We start from the raw sequence: 17,316 nt of genomic DNA, 5'->3' as shown, positions 1-17,316 counted from the left end.
AAGTTCAACACTCCGCTGTATTATCAATATTCTCTTTATATACATTAGGAACAAAGTACAAACCTTTCTATGGATTTAGGCCTTATCTACCACTACACTACTGAGATGACCTATATTAGGTCGACTTACAGCTACCGCAGTAATTACTGCAATTTTTCATGTCCACACTGCCTTCCTACTGTCGGTAGTGCATCTAGGGTTGCCATGTGTCCAGTTTTCAACTGGAAAGCCGGGTTGAAAAGGGACCCTAGCGGCTCCAGTCAGCACTGCTGACTGGGCCATTAAAAATCCAGTTGATGGGGCTGGCAGGCTCCCTACCTGGCTCTGCATGGCTCCTGGAAGCGGCAATATGTCCCCGATCCGAGCACCAGCTCTGCAGCTCCCAATGGCTGGGAACCGAGGCTATGGAAGCAGCGCCTGCGGGCGGAGGCAGTGCGCACCACGCAGAGCTGCCTGGTCCCTCTGCCTAGGATCTGAGGGACATGCCGCCGCTTCCAGGGAACCCCCCGAGGTAAGTGCTGCCCAGAGCCCGTTTCCTGCAACCTCTCCCTCACTCCAACCCCCTATCCCAGCCTGAAGCCTCCTCCCACACCCAAACTCCCTCCTGGAACCCGCATCCCCTCCCGCACTGCCACCTTGCCTCAACTCTGAGCCCCCTCCCCAAGCCTGCACCCCAACTCCCTGCCCCAGTCCTAAGCCCCATCACGCAGCCCGCACCACAACCCCCTGGCACAGCCCGGAGCTCCCTCCCACACCCAAACTCCTTCCCAGAGCCCACAGCCCACACCTCCCCTGCATCCCCAACCTTCTGCCTCAGCCCGGAGCCCTCTCCCAAACTCCCTCACACAGACCACACCTCCCCTGCATCCCCAACCCTCTGCCTCAGCCCGGAGCCCCCTCCCACACTCCAAATCCCTCGGCTCCACCCCCCATCCGAGTCCCCTCCTGCACTCCAAACCCCTCATCCCTGACCCCACCCAAGAACCTGCACCCCAATCTCCTGCCCCAGCCTGGAGCCCCCTCCTGCACCTTGAACCCCTCATTTCTGGCCCCACCCCAAATGATGGGGGATGGAATGAACGGGGCGGGAAGGGGTGGGCCTCAGGAGCGGGGCTGTAGTGTTCGGTTTTGTGCAATTAGAAAGTTGGCAACCCTAAATGCATGTCCTCACCAGAAGCGTTTGCTAAGAGCTTTCAGTGCCTGGCAGCCAGGCTTCCAGCTGGGAGCTCTGTGAGGAGCTGAGAGCCCGGGTGTTCAGAACTAGGCAGGTGGGAGCTCTGTGCCAAGATGAGAGCCAAGGCTCTCAGCACCAGGCAGGACACAGAGCTGACAGGCGATGTAAGTAGCACAAAAAGAAGAACAGGAGTACTTGTGGCACCTTAGAGACTAACAAATTTATTAGAGCATAAGCTTTCGTGTACTACAGCCCACTTCTTCGGATGCATATAGAATGGAACATATAATGAGGAGATATATATACACACATACAGAGAGCATAAACAGGTGGGAGTTGTCTTACCAACTCTGAGAGGCCAATTAATTAAGAGAAGAAAAAAAAAAAAAAAAAAAAAACTTTTGAAGTGATAATCAAGCTAGCCGAGTACAGACAGTGTGATAAGAAGTGTGAGAGTACTTACAAGGGGAGATAGTCAATGTTTGTAATGGCTCAGCCATTCCCAGTCCTTATTCAAACCGGAGTTGATTGTGTCTAGTTTGCATATCAATTCTAGCTCTGCAGTCTCTCTTTGGAGTCTGTTTTTGAAGTTTTTCTGTTGTAATATAGCCACCCGCAGGTCTGTCACTGAATGACCAGACAGGTTAAAGTGTTCTCCCACTGGTTTTTGAGTATTTTGATTCCTGATGTCAGATTTGTGTCCATTAATTCTTTTGCGTAGAGACTGTCCGGTTTGGCCAATGTACATGGCAGAGGGGCATTGCTGGCACATGATGGCATATATCACATTGGTAGATGTGCAGGTGAACGAGCCCCTGATGGTATGGCTGATGTGATTAGGTCCTATGATGATGTCACTTGAATAGATATGTGGACAGAGTTGGCATCGGGGTTTGTTACAAGGATAGGTTCCTGGGTTAGTGGTTTTGTTCAGTGATGTGTGGTTGCTGGTGAGTATTTGCTTTAGGTTGGGGGGTTGTCTGTAAGCGAGGACAGGTCTGTCTCCCAAGATCTGTGAGAGTAAAGGATCATCTTTCAGGATAGGTTGTAGATCTCTGATGATGCGCTGGAGAGGTTTTAGTTGGGGGCTGAAGGTGACAGCTAGTGGTGTTCTGTTATTTTCTTTGTTGGGCCTGTCTTGTAGGAGGTGACTTCTGGGTACTCGTCTGGCTCTGTCAATCTGTTTTTTCACTTCAGCAGGTGGGTATTGTAGTTTTAAGAATGCTTGATAGAGATCTTGTAGGTGCTTGTCTCTATCCAAGGGAATGGAGCAAATGCGGTTATATCTTAGAGCTTGGCTGTAGACAATGGATCGTGTGGTGTGTCCTGGATGGAAGCTGGAGGCATGTAGGTAAGTGTAGCGGTCAGTAGGTTTCCGGTATAGGGTGGTATTTATGTGACCATCGCTTATTAGCACAGTAGTGTCCAGGAAATGGACCGCTTGTGTGGATTGATCTAGGCTGAGGTTGATGGTGGGATGGAAATTATTGAAATCATGGTGAAATTCCTCAAGGGCTTCTTTTCCATGGGTCCAGATGATGAAGATGTCATCAATGTAGCGCAAGTAGAGTAGGGGCGTTAGGGGACGAGAGCTAAGGAAGCGTTGTTCTAAGTCAGCCATAAAAATGTTGGCATATTGCTCTCTGTATGTGTGTATATATATCTCCTCATTATATGTTCCATTCTATATGCATCCGAAGAAGTGGGCTGTAGTACACGAAAGCTTATGCTCTAATAAATTTGTTAGTCTCTAAGGTGCCACAAGTACTCCTGTTCTTCTTTTTGCGGATACAGACTAACACGGTTGTTACTCTGAAACTTGTAAGTAGCACAGTGTCTAGTCTATACAGACACTGTGTCACCCTAACTACATTGACCTAGGTGCTACACCTCTCATGAAGTTGGAGTTATTAGGTTGGTCTAGTGGGGCAATTACAGGGGCGGGAGCAATGTAGTGTAGACACTTACAGAGTTAGGTTGACGTAAGCTGCCTTACATCGACCTAACTCCGTAGTGTAGACCTGGCGTTATATGGACAATTAAAATCAATGTATGAAGCAGCTCCTATGGGAGCACATGAATAACCCCATTACTTCAATTGGTTTACTTGTATGCTTAAGTGCTTTGCTGGATCTGGGTGTAAGGGAGGAAGTTTATGAGAGACCACCTTGACAAAACATTGGTAGCACGTTACTGTGAAGATGAGATTTTATACAGTTGTTGCATATATTTAGAAGCCTTGTGATTGAGGCCCATATGTCCAGGATTTACTGTACAGTTGAAAGGATTTCTGATTTTACCCCTTTTAATCTTAATATGATACTTAAAGAAAGAATATCACAGTTCCGACAGCAGAACATTTTTATTTATAGGAAGTTTCAGTTTGTCCTGAGAAGCTACTGCCACCTTGTTTAGCCATTTTTAGCATCCGACATTCATGTAAATAATCTACAGCTAAATAAGATTTTTTAAATGTAACTATATCAAACACTCACAGATTTGTCTTGTCTTTTCCAATTCTTATTAACTTGATTCAGTATTGGGAGAGAACAGTAAATGCAATCTGTATGGTACTAGGAATTTAGGAATAATATTTTCAAATAAGCCATCATATACCATATATGTTTAAATGTGTAACAGTCAAGGCAAAGGTTTTTTTTCCCCCTCTGCTCCATGCAGGATATGATTTTAAATGTAAAATGCATAGTTATTAATTTCTTGTTTTTAAATTTAGTACTTTGAAATGTAGATACTACAATTTGGGAGTAATTCACTAATTCATTGACCGATTTGATCACTGGGTTATTTCTATAACATACAACCCAGCCTGCTAGCATTTGAGTCAAAACTGTGATGCATTCATGTATTGGAATTTTAATTTCCCTCCATATAATAAAAAATTAAATGTATGCCAGTTGTCCTAATCTTATGTATTACTATATGCGTAAAAGAAAATTTCAGAAATTTTATAAATTACAGAACCCACACTCTTGCATTACCAGCAATGACAAAGGCCTGTTAAAATAAAACATTCCAGTTACGTATTGGAAAAACACACTTGTTCTACAGAAACAGCCATGTATTTGTCATTATGAAAGGAGTTCCAGAAAGCAAGAGAGAGAAAAAAATTCTTTACCATTGATTTCACTGGGAAAAGCTCATGTTGTGTGTTTATTTAAATATATGGTGTAGCTTTTACAAAACCTGTTTTTGCTAATTTTCTAGCAGATGCGGTGTCAGAGATTTTTATAAAATATTTATAATCAGCATTTTAATTTTTGGGCTTTCATGAAATTCTTCCCTCTAAGCTGCAGAGTGAGGCTCTAGTCACTTTGTCCTAATCCAGCAGCACAAAGGGGCCCTAAATTAAACGATCTGAACACTTGAGGTTTCCCCTATGTTTCGACTAGAGAGATCTTTGGCTTCTATGTTATCCCTTTCCTGGACAGTCTTGTAGTTAAGGTACTTGAAGATCTAAGTTTAATTTCTAGACTTCCTTCCCATAGACTTCTTTTGATGCCCTGGAAAATCACTTATTTTCTTTGTGCCTTGGTTATCCATATGCAAAGTAGAAATAATAATACTTCCCTACCTCACAGGGATGTTGCGAGGATAAAATCACTTAGTGTAATGCCATTGAGGTCACCCCAGTACACTCCAAGTGGTCAGCCATGGCACTGCAGGTGAGCAACTGGCTCAGTTTCCCCTCACCCACAGTATAAATAAGTCCAAGCAGGTTTTTCTACTATTAAAGAGCACCCTCTTTGGAGGGTCTCATGTATTTATCAGAAAGGAATAATATGAAAACAAATAAAATCTTCAGTAAGCTACTCCATCCTACATTCTCTGCCCTGGGTTAATCAGTCTTAGGACTGAAGCACTGTCAGGCTGAATTCCCTGCCTGGAGCTTGGGCCTCTGCTGGGCATTTGGTTGGATGCCACTATTCCCTTGACAGTGCATCCCTCTTTGCTCTGCCAGTCCGTCATACATCCCCAGGAGGTCCCATGCTCAGTTACTTCTCCTGAGCTGCTCTGGTCCCTTGCCTGGGAACACTTTCTCTCTGGACCCATTCCTTCTCCCCATGAGCCTCTCTTCTCCAGGGAGACACCAATAGGAGTAGCTTCCTAACCAGCTCCCCTCTCTCTTCTCAAGAGCTTCCTCTGTTCTGGGGCTTCTTGACTGAAGGTGCTCCTTACTGAATGAACTATTGTTCAGCTATAGGTGGATCTGAGTTGGCTCATTCTCCTTAGCAGAGCCTGGCACAGGTCGACTGGGTGCTTGATTCCCTCAGGGGTCAGCCCACAAGATACTTAGACAAAATGGTCATGGAGGCCATATAAATACCTAGATAAATAAGTTTGGAAAAAGAGGACATGGCCAGTGCACCCTGTGTCCAATAGATCCCCCAAAGCCGTAAGGCTGACTGTCATGTACTAGCCATGTGGGCCAATGCCCAGTGATCCCAGGATCTCACTCCTTGGCTAGGCACAATGCTGGTGGTATGTAAATTCAATGAGTCATTGCTCTTAAGAAGGAAGAATGATCTTTTGGTAGTTGAGAAACCTAGGTTCTATTCCCAACTGTGCCTCAAATTTCTGTGTGACCACAGGCAAGACTCAATGTCTCCTTGCCTCAGTTTTTCTACCTTTAAAATTGGGTTAATACTTACCTTGCATGGATTTTATGAGGCATAATTCTTGAATATCTATAAAGCACTCAGATTTTTGCAAGGAGTATACCATAAACATTCAAAGTATTTTAAGTTATATTTGCATTGATCTTAATAGCTCGTCTAAAGGACTCTGTTTAGAAAGCTCCCTTTATTTCAATGACATTTGTTCATTTGGAGTTAGAATAAGGCAACAATTTGCAGGCTAGAAACTTGCTTTTTTTCCAGCATGTACCAAGGCACAAAACTTTACAGAATTCATCCTTTGTTATTTTTATTAAAAACAGTAGAAGATCCCATTTTCCTACTGTATAAAGTTATACCAAGACAAAATTTGAATTTTTAAACACTTTTAGAAGCTTGTCTTAAATACTTCTTTCAAACTAGAATGCTTTTCCCACTGAAATGGATGGGAAATAATTTCTTTACAACTTTGCAGCTGTTGACAGGAACACAATTGCATCTATAAAATAAACATATGAGTTTTCTGCTTCCACAGAAATGTTGAAACTGGCACTGGCATTTCTTTTTCATAACCATCTATACAAAAGAAGCTTGATATAAGAAGCCTTCATTTTTTTCTGATAGTTTCATGTTTGGGTTAAGAAAATGAAATGAAGCCAAAATTTTGAGAGGAGTATGAGCCAGGGAATTATATCATGTTTACAAGTTAGATAAGGAAAATCAATACTGTCAAAATTCCACACCTATGAATAACATCCTCTAGTCAGTTTCCATATTCACATGTTATAGTCTCTGCCCCTTCCCCTAGATTCTTTTGCTCTGATGGATACAGCATCACTGTCATAGATAACCCTGCCATAAAAATAATTAGTGAATTGCTTGTCCATCACAACAGCTGAACATATAGTACTAGTAAATGGATTTTTAATTAAATGCTTTTGTTAAAGGATTTCAAAGATGTTTAAGGGTCTTTTATATGGCACTCTTCATAGTAGTATCTATGCACCTCACAAACATTCATGAATTAATCTTCACAACTGCCTTATGAGAAAGGAAAATATTATTCCTGTTTTAAAGATAGTGAAACTGAGAAAGAACTTGCACAAGATCATACAGGAAGTGTGTGCAGAGTTGGGAATAGAATCCAGGTGTCCTGGGTCCCAGTGCTAAACCACAAGCCCATCTCGCCTCTATACATGTATTACCTGTGTGCTTTTATTTTTATGTTTTCAACTGAAAACTTTAGACTTTAGTCATTTCCTTTTACATTTTATTTTTGAAAAGAGTGTGATGCCAGTCTCGAAAGATCCATTTCACAACTTCAATATGGCTGTTGCCCATTAGCAAAACAGTTGTATGCTAACCCATTTGGTCTTGTGTAAAGTTTCATCAAGGATACTTTGTGAGATGAACTCTGTATCCTGTAAAGCAATAAGGGGAATATTTGCATAGAATCATAGAATATTAGGGTTGGAAGAGATCTCAGGAGGTCATCTAGCCCAATCCCCTGCATCTCTCTGTGTGTTATATTCTCATGTCCTCCAGAGCAGTGGTTCTCAAACTAGGGCCACCGCTTGCTTGGGGAAAGCCCTTGGCAGGCCAGGCCAGTTTGTTTACCTGCTGCGATCGTGGCTCCCACTGGCCAATGGGGACTGCAGGAGCCGGCATGGGCCGAGGGATGTGCTGGTCGCCCTTCCTGCAGCCCCCATTGGCCTGGAGCGGCGAACCGCAGCCAGTGGGAGCTGCGATCGGCCGAACCTGCGGATGCGGCAGATAAACAAACAAGCCTGGCCCACCAGGGGCTTTCCCTGAACAAGCGGCAGCCCTAGTTTGAGAACCACTGCTCCAGAGTACCTAAAATATGTGGATAAAGTTGGTAGAAAATAATGACTGTCATATCAATTAACTAATGGATTATCTTTGGGGAAGGAGATAGCCCTCTCAGCCTCCCTGCTTTCAGGATGCCAGCTTTTTGAGCTATCCTGCCTCCCTTCCCACATAATTTCTTCCTACTCCTTTGCCCAAATTTTTTTGGGGAGAGAGCGGGTGCTTCTCTGACTTCCCCTGAGTCAACTCCTCTGAAGCAGCAGCAGCTGCCTGACATATGCTATCTGTAGACAGTGTCTGTGGACTTCATTGCTGCTGCTACTGCTAGCCACCCCCTCTGCTGATGCTGACATAGATAACATAGCAGAGGGTTAGAACATCTATGGAAAACAAGTTAACCTGAATTCCTTCCAAGCTGACAAATCTACTTGCTCAACCACACTGAGAAGCTAGCCAACCTCATTCTCAGCTGACAAATACACTCAATACTTCCCCAAAAGCATGTAAGACTGGATTTCCTTCCTAACCAACAGCCCCCCTCAACAACAGCATCCCATCCCAGATGACAAATTCACCTGCAGGTCCCCTCTTCCTCCCAAAATCACTTGTCAAAAGTGATTGTGAAAGCGAGAAGAGTCCCAAAGTCATGAAATATGGGGAAATTATTGACCTTCTCTCTCTCATGTATAATTCAGTTAGCTGTTGAAGAATATTGACAATTTAACAAGAAACTTTATTCATATTAAAATTAAATTTATAATGCACCTACCCTTCTTCAAGTGTAGGGCTTTGTTCTGGCTTTTATAGTCAAAGCCCCGTCTGTGGGATGTAGAGGTATGTCCTTCTTTGCGTGCGGTCCCTTAGGCATTCTTGCTCATTCAGTCAGAGCATCTTTAGGGGAAAACATCTGTGCAGAAGCTGCAAATCTTTGAGAGAATGAAGCATGTACACTCCTCTGCACTACCTTTGCTCTGCTGGCCAACATGGGAGGAATAGTCCCTCTCACTTCCAGTTCCTTTGGGGTCCTTGCGTACTAAGAATGCAAGGCTCAAGATTGCACATACCTAGTGCAAATGTGCAAGGCTCCCTAGGAAGATCCATTAAGGGATTTAGACATTTAACTGCCACTTCAGGGATCTAATTAAAAAATGTAGGTCCTCAAAATCTCTGCTTGGCTGGTGCATAAATTCTCTAAGTGCCTATATTTCTGTCAATAAAATCCCTTAGATGCCTAAATTTCTACTTGTGGACATGCACACAGCTGGTTGGATTCACAAACTAAGCATTCCCCCTGTATCTTGCCAGTGGGGTGGGTGTGCTCAGAGGCCACCTACTGGATTGGGCCTCATTCAAAATAATGATAGTGCTGCCCCTTTTTACCTAATAGTCCAGTGGTTAGAGCAGACACCCAGGATGATGTGGGAGACATGCATTCAAATCCCTCCTCTGCTTGATGAGGAGCCAGAGCCATAACTAGCTATTTTTGTGCCCGAGGCAAGAATATAAAATTGCGCCCTCCCCCGCTCCTCTGGCAGCACCGCCCCCCCTTGGCTCCTCTGGCCACACCCTCCCCTTGGCTCCTCCGGGCGCGCCATGGCCATGCTGTGCCCCCCCCCCAATGCTCCTCCGGCAATGCCCCCCCATGGCTCCTCCAGCCGCACCATGCTGTGCCCCCCGTTGGCTCCTCCAGCCGCGCCGCCCCCCCCATGCTCCTCCAGCCATACCCGCCCGGCTCCTACAGCTGCACCGTACCGTGGCCACCCTTGGCTCCTCCGGCCGCGTCCCCCCCTTGGCTCCTCCGGGTGGCACTGTGAGGAGCAGGGCCTTAAACCTTGGTCTCTCACCTCCTTAGTGAGTGCCCTAACCACCGGACTATAGTCACTCTCATTCCACTTTCTCTGGCCCAATGACTATTTAAATATTTTATACAAAACATAACAGTGTCAACAGGAATGACAGAGAGAGAGACCTACCACAGAATACTCTATAATTCCATGATTAGAACATTCTCCTAGGAGGTGAGAGACCAGTGTTCAAATCCCTGCTCCACATCAGGCAAAAGAGAGATTTGAACCCATGCCTCCTATATGCTAGGTCAGGGCTGTAACCACTGGGCTATGGGCAGGGGTGGGTATTACCACCCACTACCTTGTTTTTTGTGTGAAAAGGACTGATCTGGCTTAGGCACCTTAGACCAGGAGGAGGTTCACAACTGTGAATCCCAAACAGAGGGAGGCACCTCTAGTTCATGCCTAACTCCTTTTGGGGGGGGGGGGTGTAGGAATTTGGTTCCCCCCCTTTGCATTACCTATTAGGGTTGCCAATTTTGGTTGAATATATTAATCACATGACATAATTTTTAATTAAGGTTAATCTTTAATTCTGGGAGACTCTAGGATAATCCTGGATGGTTAGAAATCCAATTTCCTGTTGGGTGCCTAAGGCAGCCACGGGCGGTGCTAGGGGAAGGCTTGCGGAGGCCACCCCAAAATTTGCCTTAGCCCTCCCATAGCAGCTGCTGCTCTCTGGCCACCCAGCTCTGAAGGCAGTGCCACCATCAACAACAACGTAGGAATAAGCCTGGGCAGGAGGGCTGGGTGCCCGAGTCAGGTGGAGGGTCCGGGGCTCCCCACAGCAGTCCAGACTGACCCACTCCTCAGTCCCCTTTGTGGATCTATCCCTTGTGCCCTCTGCCATGTCTACCCCTTACTCTCTTGTACCAGATACCTTTAATGTAGCCCTTAATTTTTATTATTTTTAGAAGTTCTGTTTAAGGGGAATATAGGAAAAAAAGAGGCAAAAATTAAATTTGACATTTCTAAACTCAATTTAATTTCAAGACAGATAAGAACAGCTCATTGAGTGGTGGGACAGTCACATATACTTTAATTTGGATATGATCTTATGTTTCTACATTTGTTATAGAACTGTGATGTGCTAATTTGCTTGATTATTTTTATTTCTGTGAATATATGTGTAAAATGGATATAATTCCAACATCTCAGCCTTAAATAATTAATATTTGTAAAGTACCTTGAGATTCCCAGATAAAAGACAGAATATTAATGCAAAGTAGTAGTGTTATTTTAAAAGTGTTGATGAATGGGTTAGTCTGTACATTAATAAAACAAGACCGTGAGAAAAGTGTTTTTTTTTAAACAGCATGTCAACATATTACTACTGTAATAAGAGCACTACTCTAGTTAATCCACGCTGTCATTTTATTAGGGATCAGTTGCGTCCTTTTGCTTGTCCATGCAGATTTGTTTCCAGTATTACAAGCCAGTACGCATAAAGGAGTCTTGCTCCAAGTTTGTTGTCCTTGTTACTATTTACCCTGTTGTCAAAAACTAGTGACTCAGGATTCCTTGAAATGATTACAACCTTACTTTCATATCTGGACACAACTTGCAAAATAATCAATTACATTGTTTCTGCTGCCATATGAAAGCATTTGTTTATGCAGGAAGTGTTTTTTAGTTTACGTCAGTACAATCCTGTGCTCTACATACACAATTAGTGTTGCATTAGTTGGACAATTCCCAAGTTCTAAGTAAATTCTTTACCAGCTGCAGAGCTGTAGGTGACTGAAGCCAGTCATGAGGCAGTATTATTACGAGGGAGGTGGGTTCACTGTTTAAGGCTGTCATTTATCAGAACCATAATTTTTTTATTAACGTACTCATAATTTTTTTCTATTTTGAGCTGCTTAGTATGCAAACCTCATTAAAGCATGAACTGTGTTGTGTTTTAAGAATCAGTTGCTTTTCTGGTCTAACTAAAAAAAAGGAACACCTTCTTTCTATTTAAATCATGTAAATAGTTGAGGTTCATGCTGTAGCTAAGCTGATTCTTTCTCCATTTTAAAAATAGAAAATGCTAGAGCTATCCTTCCCTTCCCCCACTGTGCACTCACTGTGGATTTCAGTGTTGTAGCCTTCTACAGTAAGTACAACAAGATCCTTTGTGAAAATCTGAAGGGGGGGAAAGTAGCTACAAATCCATCCGTGGATGTTCCTCTGACTAGAACACCTGCACTAATGATACACAGACTTTGCAGGAGAAAAAAATAACAAATGATGATCACAAGTACTGCTATTCAGAGGAGCTGCACTAACCAGAATCTCCTAAAAAGAAGCCTAGAAAGTATAGGGGAGTGTCCTGCAAAACGAAAAGCTTGCTGGGGTATTCTGACCAGCCAAGGTTAGTCTAGCAGCCATTTCAGAAGCTGACGGTGCACTAAAATATACCAAGTTGATCGAGTTTTGCAGCATACTAACTTTAAACTGAATTTTTTCAGTAATCAGATTTGTAATGTAAAGGCATGCTTATATTAATTATTAGTAGTGTATTACACTTGCATGAGTTTCTACAGAGATAATGCAGCTATAATTTTTGATTGTACATTTTGAAATGTTGTAAATTCATCCACCGTATGTTTTCTTGTTTATCTGCCTTATTTGTGGTGCAGGTGTTCCAGGCTTAATGCAAATTGTAGCACGGAAGTAAAAGTCAATGTAACTAAATGCTGAGGGCTGACTGTTTACAAGAGATCTGATAATGTAAAGGGATAAGTAACTACATGTAAAGAGAGGCTTGGAGTAACTAAAAGATAGGACACTTTGGAGATTAAAAATACTGAAGAGAGTATATTAATTTTAGGAATTTGCCACAGATTGTCTGTTCAAAGGTAACAAGATGCTGAATACTAAAATTAAAAGAAAAATTGTGAAAAGAAAAAAATAGAATGTAGAGGCATTTAAAATTACCTGGACATACATTGGAACATTTTAAGAAGGGATATTTTAAACAATAAGCTTCAGGACATGATGGGAATATTATAGAACTGCTTTGTTACATGATAGTTAAAGCAGAAATTAGAAAAATAAAACACTTATTAGAGAGTGTCTGGACTAACATATATGATTGGAGGCATAAACATGGTAGAATTTTTTTTAAATAGTAATAATACTCTAATTAGTATCAAAGTGAGGTAAAAAAGGAGACTAAGGACATCAAAATTTAGCAGTGTTGATTTTAGAAAAAAAATCAGCCAGTGTTTGATAGAACAGAATACGTTAAAAAATGGAGAAAAAGGACACAAAAGGAAAATGGAAAGTATTCACAGTTAATTTACACCTTGAAAGGGATATCAAATACATTTGGGATAAATATATATATATATATTAGTTGTGAAGTGGAGCAAAAGGTAAGAAGAATACTTAAAATAGTGTTATGGTGATAACCTTCACTACTGTCGATATTGAGAATTAAGATATATTCAAGAATAAAAGTAGCAGCTACTATACTTTCCCTAAATACTAAAGAAAGCTTTCTAATTTATTTAAGGTCAACAGCATACTAATAAATAAATAAAATAAATAATAATAATAATTAATAAGTATTTACTAATAAGATGCCCATCGGTGGGGGAGGGATAGCTCAGTGGTTTGAGCACTGGCCTGCTAAACCCAGCACTGTGAGCTCAATCCTTGAGGGGGCCACTTAGGGAGCTAGGGCAAAATCAGTACTTGGTCCTGCTAGTGAAGGCAGGGGGATGGACTTGATGACCTTTCAAGGTCCCTTCCAGTTCTAGGAGATAGGATATCTCCATTATTTTATTTTATTTATATGTAGAAACCTGGAAAAGGGAATTCAATGTTCCTGATAGATAGTTTGGACCAAGGTATATAAATACTGTCAGGGCAATTCAGGGCAAATGTACCTGTATTCCCCCTCTATAGTTCAACAAGGGCACCCACTCTAGGCTCCTCAGCCATCACCTCTCTGGGGTAGAGTCAGAGATCTGCATTTCTCTGCCTCTTGACCAGAATGTTTTCAGGTTGCACAGGCCTCCGACTATATCGTGACATCCTCCAGCAAGGCACACTGCCTGCATGGCCTGCATCTGCATTATGCTTTCTCTTCAGAGACTAATAATGGTATAATTCCCAACAGTTATAAGTTACCACACAGGTCTTCCTAAGTGAGCACTTTTATTCTTAAAGGCAAAAGCATTAGACAGAAAACAGTAAAAATAACAAAAGAACCTACTTGTATGTGAATAACGTAACCAGAGACCACCCTCTAACTCCAAGAAGGGCTCTGGTTGGTGATTAGGGATTTTTCCTGTGGTCACCAGTTCATAACAGCTTTCTCTCAGGACTAGCTACCCCATGAGTTACTGTAGCCTTCCTGTATCCAGTTTGCACCTTTGAAGAGATCATGAATAGGTAATCAGCCAGACAATTAGGTTTCTCTTCAAGGAGCAGCTTCAAAAGGATGGCTCAGAAAGTGAGTAATTTCCATTCCCTTCTTCCAAAGTATTTCCCAGGAACCCCACTCAACTGAAAGTTCAGTCTTCTTTGCTCTACTATTTTAAAGAGTCTTTTGAAGCACATAATACTTCCTAGTGTTTACATTAGTCCTGCCTCTCTCTTAAAAGAAGTTACATACCATCAGAAGAACATAACATAAGAACGGCCATTCTGGGTCAGCTGAAAGGTCCATCTAGCCCAGTATCCTGTCTCCCGACAGTGGCCAATGCCAGGTACCCCAGAGCTAATGAACAGAACAGGAAATCATCAAGTGATTCATTCCCCGTCTCCCAATCTCAGCTTCTGACAAACAGAGGTTAGGGACACCATCTATGCCTATCCTGGCTAAAAGCCATTGATGGTACTATCCTCCATGAATTTATCTTGTTCTTTTTTTAACCCTATTATAGTCTTGGCCTTCACAACACTCTCTGGTAAAGAGATCCACAAGTTGACTGTGCATTCTGTGAAGAAATACTTCCTTTTGTTTGTTTTAAACCTGCTGCCTATTAATTTAATTTGGTGAAATGTGTTCTTGTGTTATGAGAAGTTCTTGTGTTATGAGGTGCAAATAACACTTCCTTATTTAGTTTCTCCACACCAGTCATGATTTTATAGACCTCTATCACACACCCCCCTTAGTTGTCTCTTTTCCAAGCTGAAAAGTCCCAGTCTTATTAATCTCTCCTCATACAGAAGCCGTTCCATCCCGCCAATCATTTTTGTTGCCCTTTTCTGAACCTGTTCCAATTCCAATGTATCTTTTTTCAGATGGGGCAACCACATCTGCATGCAGTATTCAAGATGTGGATGCACCATGGATTTATATAGAGACAATATGATATTTTCTGTTTTATTATCTATCCCTTTCTTAATGATTCCCAACATTCTGTTCGCTTTTTTGACTGACGCTGCACATTGAGTGGATGTTTTCAGAGAACTAGCCACAGTGACTCCAACATCTTTTTCTTGAGTGTGAACAGTTAATTTAGACCCCATCATTTTATATGTATAGCTGGGATTATGTTTTCCAATGTGTATTACTGTGCATTTATCTACATTGAGGGATAGTTTAGTGGTTTGAGCATTGGCCTGCTAAACCCAGGGTTATAAATTCAATCCTTGAGGGGGCCATTTGGGGATTTAGTTGGGGATTGGTCCTGCTTTGAGCAGGGGGGTTGGACTAGATGACCTCCTGAGGTCCCTTCCAACCCTGATATTCTATGACTTCTAATTTCATCTGCCATTTTTTTGCCCAGTCACCCAGTTTTGAGAGATCTTTTTGTAGCTCTTCACAGTCTGTCTGGGACTTAACTATCTTGAGTAGTTTTGTATCATCTGCAAATTTTGCCACCTCACTGTTAACCCCTTTTTCCAGACCATTTATGAATATGTTGAATAGGACTGGTCCCAGTACAGATCCCTGGGGGACACCACTATTTACCTCTCTCCATTCTGAAAACTGGCCATTTATTCCCATCCTTTGTTTCCTATCTTTTAACCAGTTACCAATCCATGAGAGGACCTTCCTCTTATCCCATGACAGCTTACTTTGCTTAAGAGCTTTTGGTGAGGGACCTTGTCAAAGGCTTTCTGAAAATCTAAGTACACTATATCAACTGGTTCCCCCTTGTGCACATGCTTGTTGACCCCCTCAAAGAATTCTAGTTCATTGGTGAGGCATGATTTCCCTTCACAAAAAACATGTTGACTCTTCCCCAACAAATTATGTTCATCTATGTGTCTGACTATTGCAGGGGTAGGCAACCTATGGCACGCGTGCCGAAGGCGGCACGTGAGCTGATTTTCAGTGGCACTCACAATGCCCGGGTCCTGGCCACTGGTCTGAGGGGCTCTGCATTTTAATTTAATTTTAAATGAAGCTTCTTAAACATTTTAAAAACCTTATTTACTTTACATACAATAATAGTTTAGTTATATATTATAGACTTATAGAAAGAGACCTTCTAAAAACATTAAAATGTATTACTGGCATGTGAAACCTTAAATTAGAGTGAATAAATGAAGACTCGGCACACCACTTCTGAAAGGTTGCTGACCCCTGGACTATTGTGTTCTTTACGATAGTTTCAAACAGTTTCCCAGTACTGAAGTCAGGTTTACCGGCATGTAATTGCCGGGATCACCTCTGGAGCCCTTTTTAAAAATTGGCGTCACATTAGCTATCCTCCAGTCATTTGGTACAGAAACTGATTTACAGCAGAGGTGAAAGTAAGCCGGTACGCCCCAGAGTCCCAGGGTAACAGCGCTGCCAGAGTCCCAGGGTAGCAGCGGCAGCCGGGGGCTCGGGCGGCGATATAAAGGACCCGAGGCGCCTGCCGCAGCTATGCCCCGGGCCCTTTAAATTGTCCCCGGAGTCCTGGGGTAGTGGCGGCGGGGCTCCAGCAGCGATTTAAAGGGCCAGGGGCTTGGCCACTGCTACAGCCCCGGGCCCTTTAACTTGCCGCCGGAGCACCGCCGCCGCTACCCCAGGGCTCCGGCAGCAGGGCTCCGAGGACGATTTAAAGGGCCCGGGGTGGTAGCGGCAGCCGGAGCCCCGGGCCCTTTAAATCACCACCCGAGCCCCCAGCTGCTGCTGCTACCCAGGGACTCTGGCAGCGCGGCTCGAGTGGCGATTTAAAGGGCTCAGGGATCCCACTGCTGCTACCCTCTGGGGCCCTTTAAATAGCCACCCAAGCCCCGCTGCTGGAGCCCTGGGGGAGCAGCTGCGGGGCTCTGGTGGTGATTTAAAGGGCCAGGGGCTCCCGGCTGCCACTACTGCAGTGGAGCCCTGGGCCCTTTAAAGCTCCGCCAGAGGCCGGGGCCCCCTCTGATGGTGATTTAAAGTGCCTGGGGTTCCACTGCAGTAGTAGCAGCTGGAGCCCTGGGCCCTTTAAATCACCTCCGGGGCTCCCAGCCGCCTCTGCAGCTGGTAGCTCCGGGGGTGATTTAAAGGGCCCGGGGCTCCCAGCTGCTGCTACCACAGCCCCGAGCCCTTTAAATCCTGATTTAAAGCACCCGGGTATTTAAAGGCCCTGCCTCTTCCGGTAGAGGCCATGCCTCTTCCGGTTGAGGCCCCGCCTCTCCTAAGGACTCCGGAGTACCAGTAAGTTCTTTAAGTTACTTTCACCCCTGGGTTACAGACTACAGTTAGTAGTTCTGCAATTTCACATTTAAGTATCTTCAGAACTCTTGGGTGAATACCATCGGTTCCTGGTGACTTATTACTGTTTAGTTTATCAATTTGTTCCAAAACCTCCTCTAATGACACCTCAGTCTGGGACAGTTTCTCAGATTTCTCACCTAAAAAGAATGGCTCAGGTTTGGGAATCTCCCTCACTTCCTCAGCCATGAAGACTGATGC

General features: G+C 43.5%; 2 protein-coding genes across 14 annotated transcripts in view; one reads left to right on the top strand and one right to left on the bottom strand.

The window, feature by feature from the left end:
- The window catches only part of LOC101939581 (myb/SANT-like DNA-binding domain-containing protein 2), an 88,069-nt gene that overhangs the window by 25,196 nt on the left and 45,557 nt on the right, over positions 1–17,316 (bottom strand). Inside the window, exon 1 of one of the 10 annotated variants that reach the window (XM_065596686.1) lies at positions 8,405–8,543. The exons of the other annotated variants lie outside the window; for them this stretch is intronic. The gene's annotated coding sequence lies outside the window, so the exon portion shown is untranslated. Of the gene's footprint in view, positions 1–8,404; positions 8,544–17,316 lie in introns of those variants that run through there. 10 annotated transcript variants of the gene reach the window in all.
- Positions 1–17,316, top strand: part of ASB5 (ankyrin repeat and SOCS box containing 5) — a 66,475-nt gene that overhangs the window by 18,968 nt on the left and 30,191 nt on the right. The window contains exon 1 of one of the 4 annotated variants that reach the window (XM_042842089.2): positions 11,582–11,838. The exons of 2 other annotated variants lie outside the window; for them this stretch is intronic. In XM_042842089.2, coding sequence (XP_042698023.1) covers positions 11,712–11,838 — 127 coding nt within the window. In that variant the 5' untranslated portion in view covers positions 11,582–11,711. Of the gene's footprint in view, positions 1–11,581; positions 11,839–17,316 lie in introns of those variants that run through there. One more of the 4 variants, XM_005304177.5, reaches the window with a different exon arrangement.

This window comes from Chrysemys picta, chromosome 5 (genome assembly GCF_011386835.1).
Source record: "Chrysemys picta bellii isolate R12L10 chromosome 5, ASM1138683v2, whole genome shotgun sequence".
Taxonomy (NCBI): Eukaryota; Metazoa; Chordata; order Testudines; family Emydidae; genus Chrysemys; species Chrysemys picta.
This window is presented reverse-complemented; position numbering and strand designations above follow the sequence as displayed.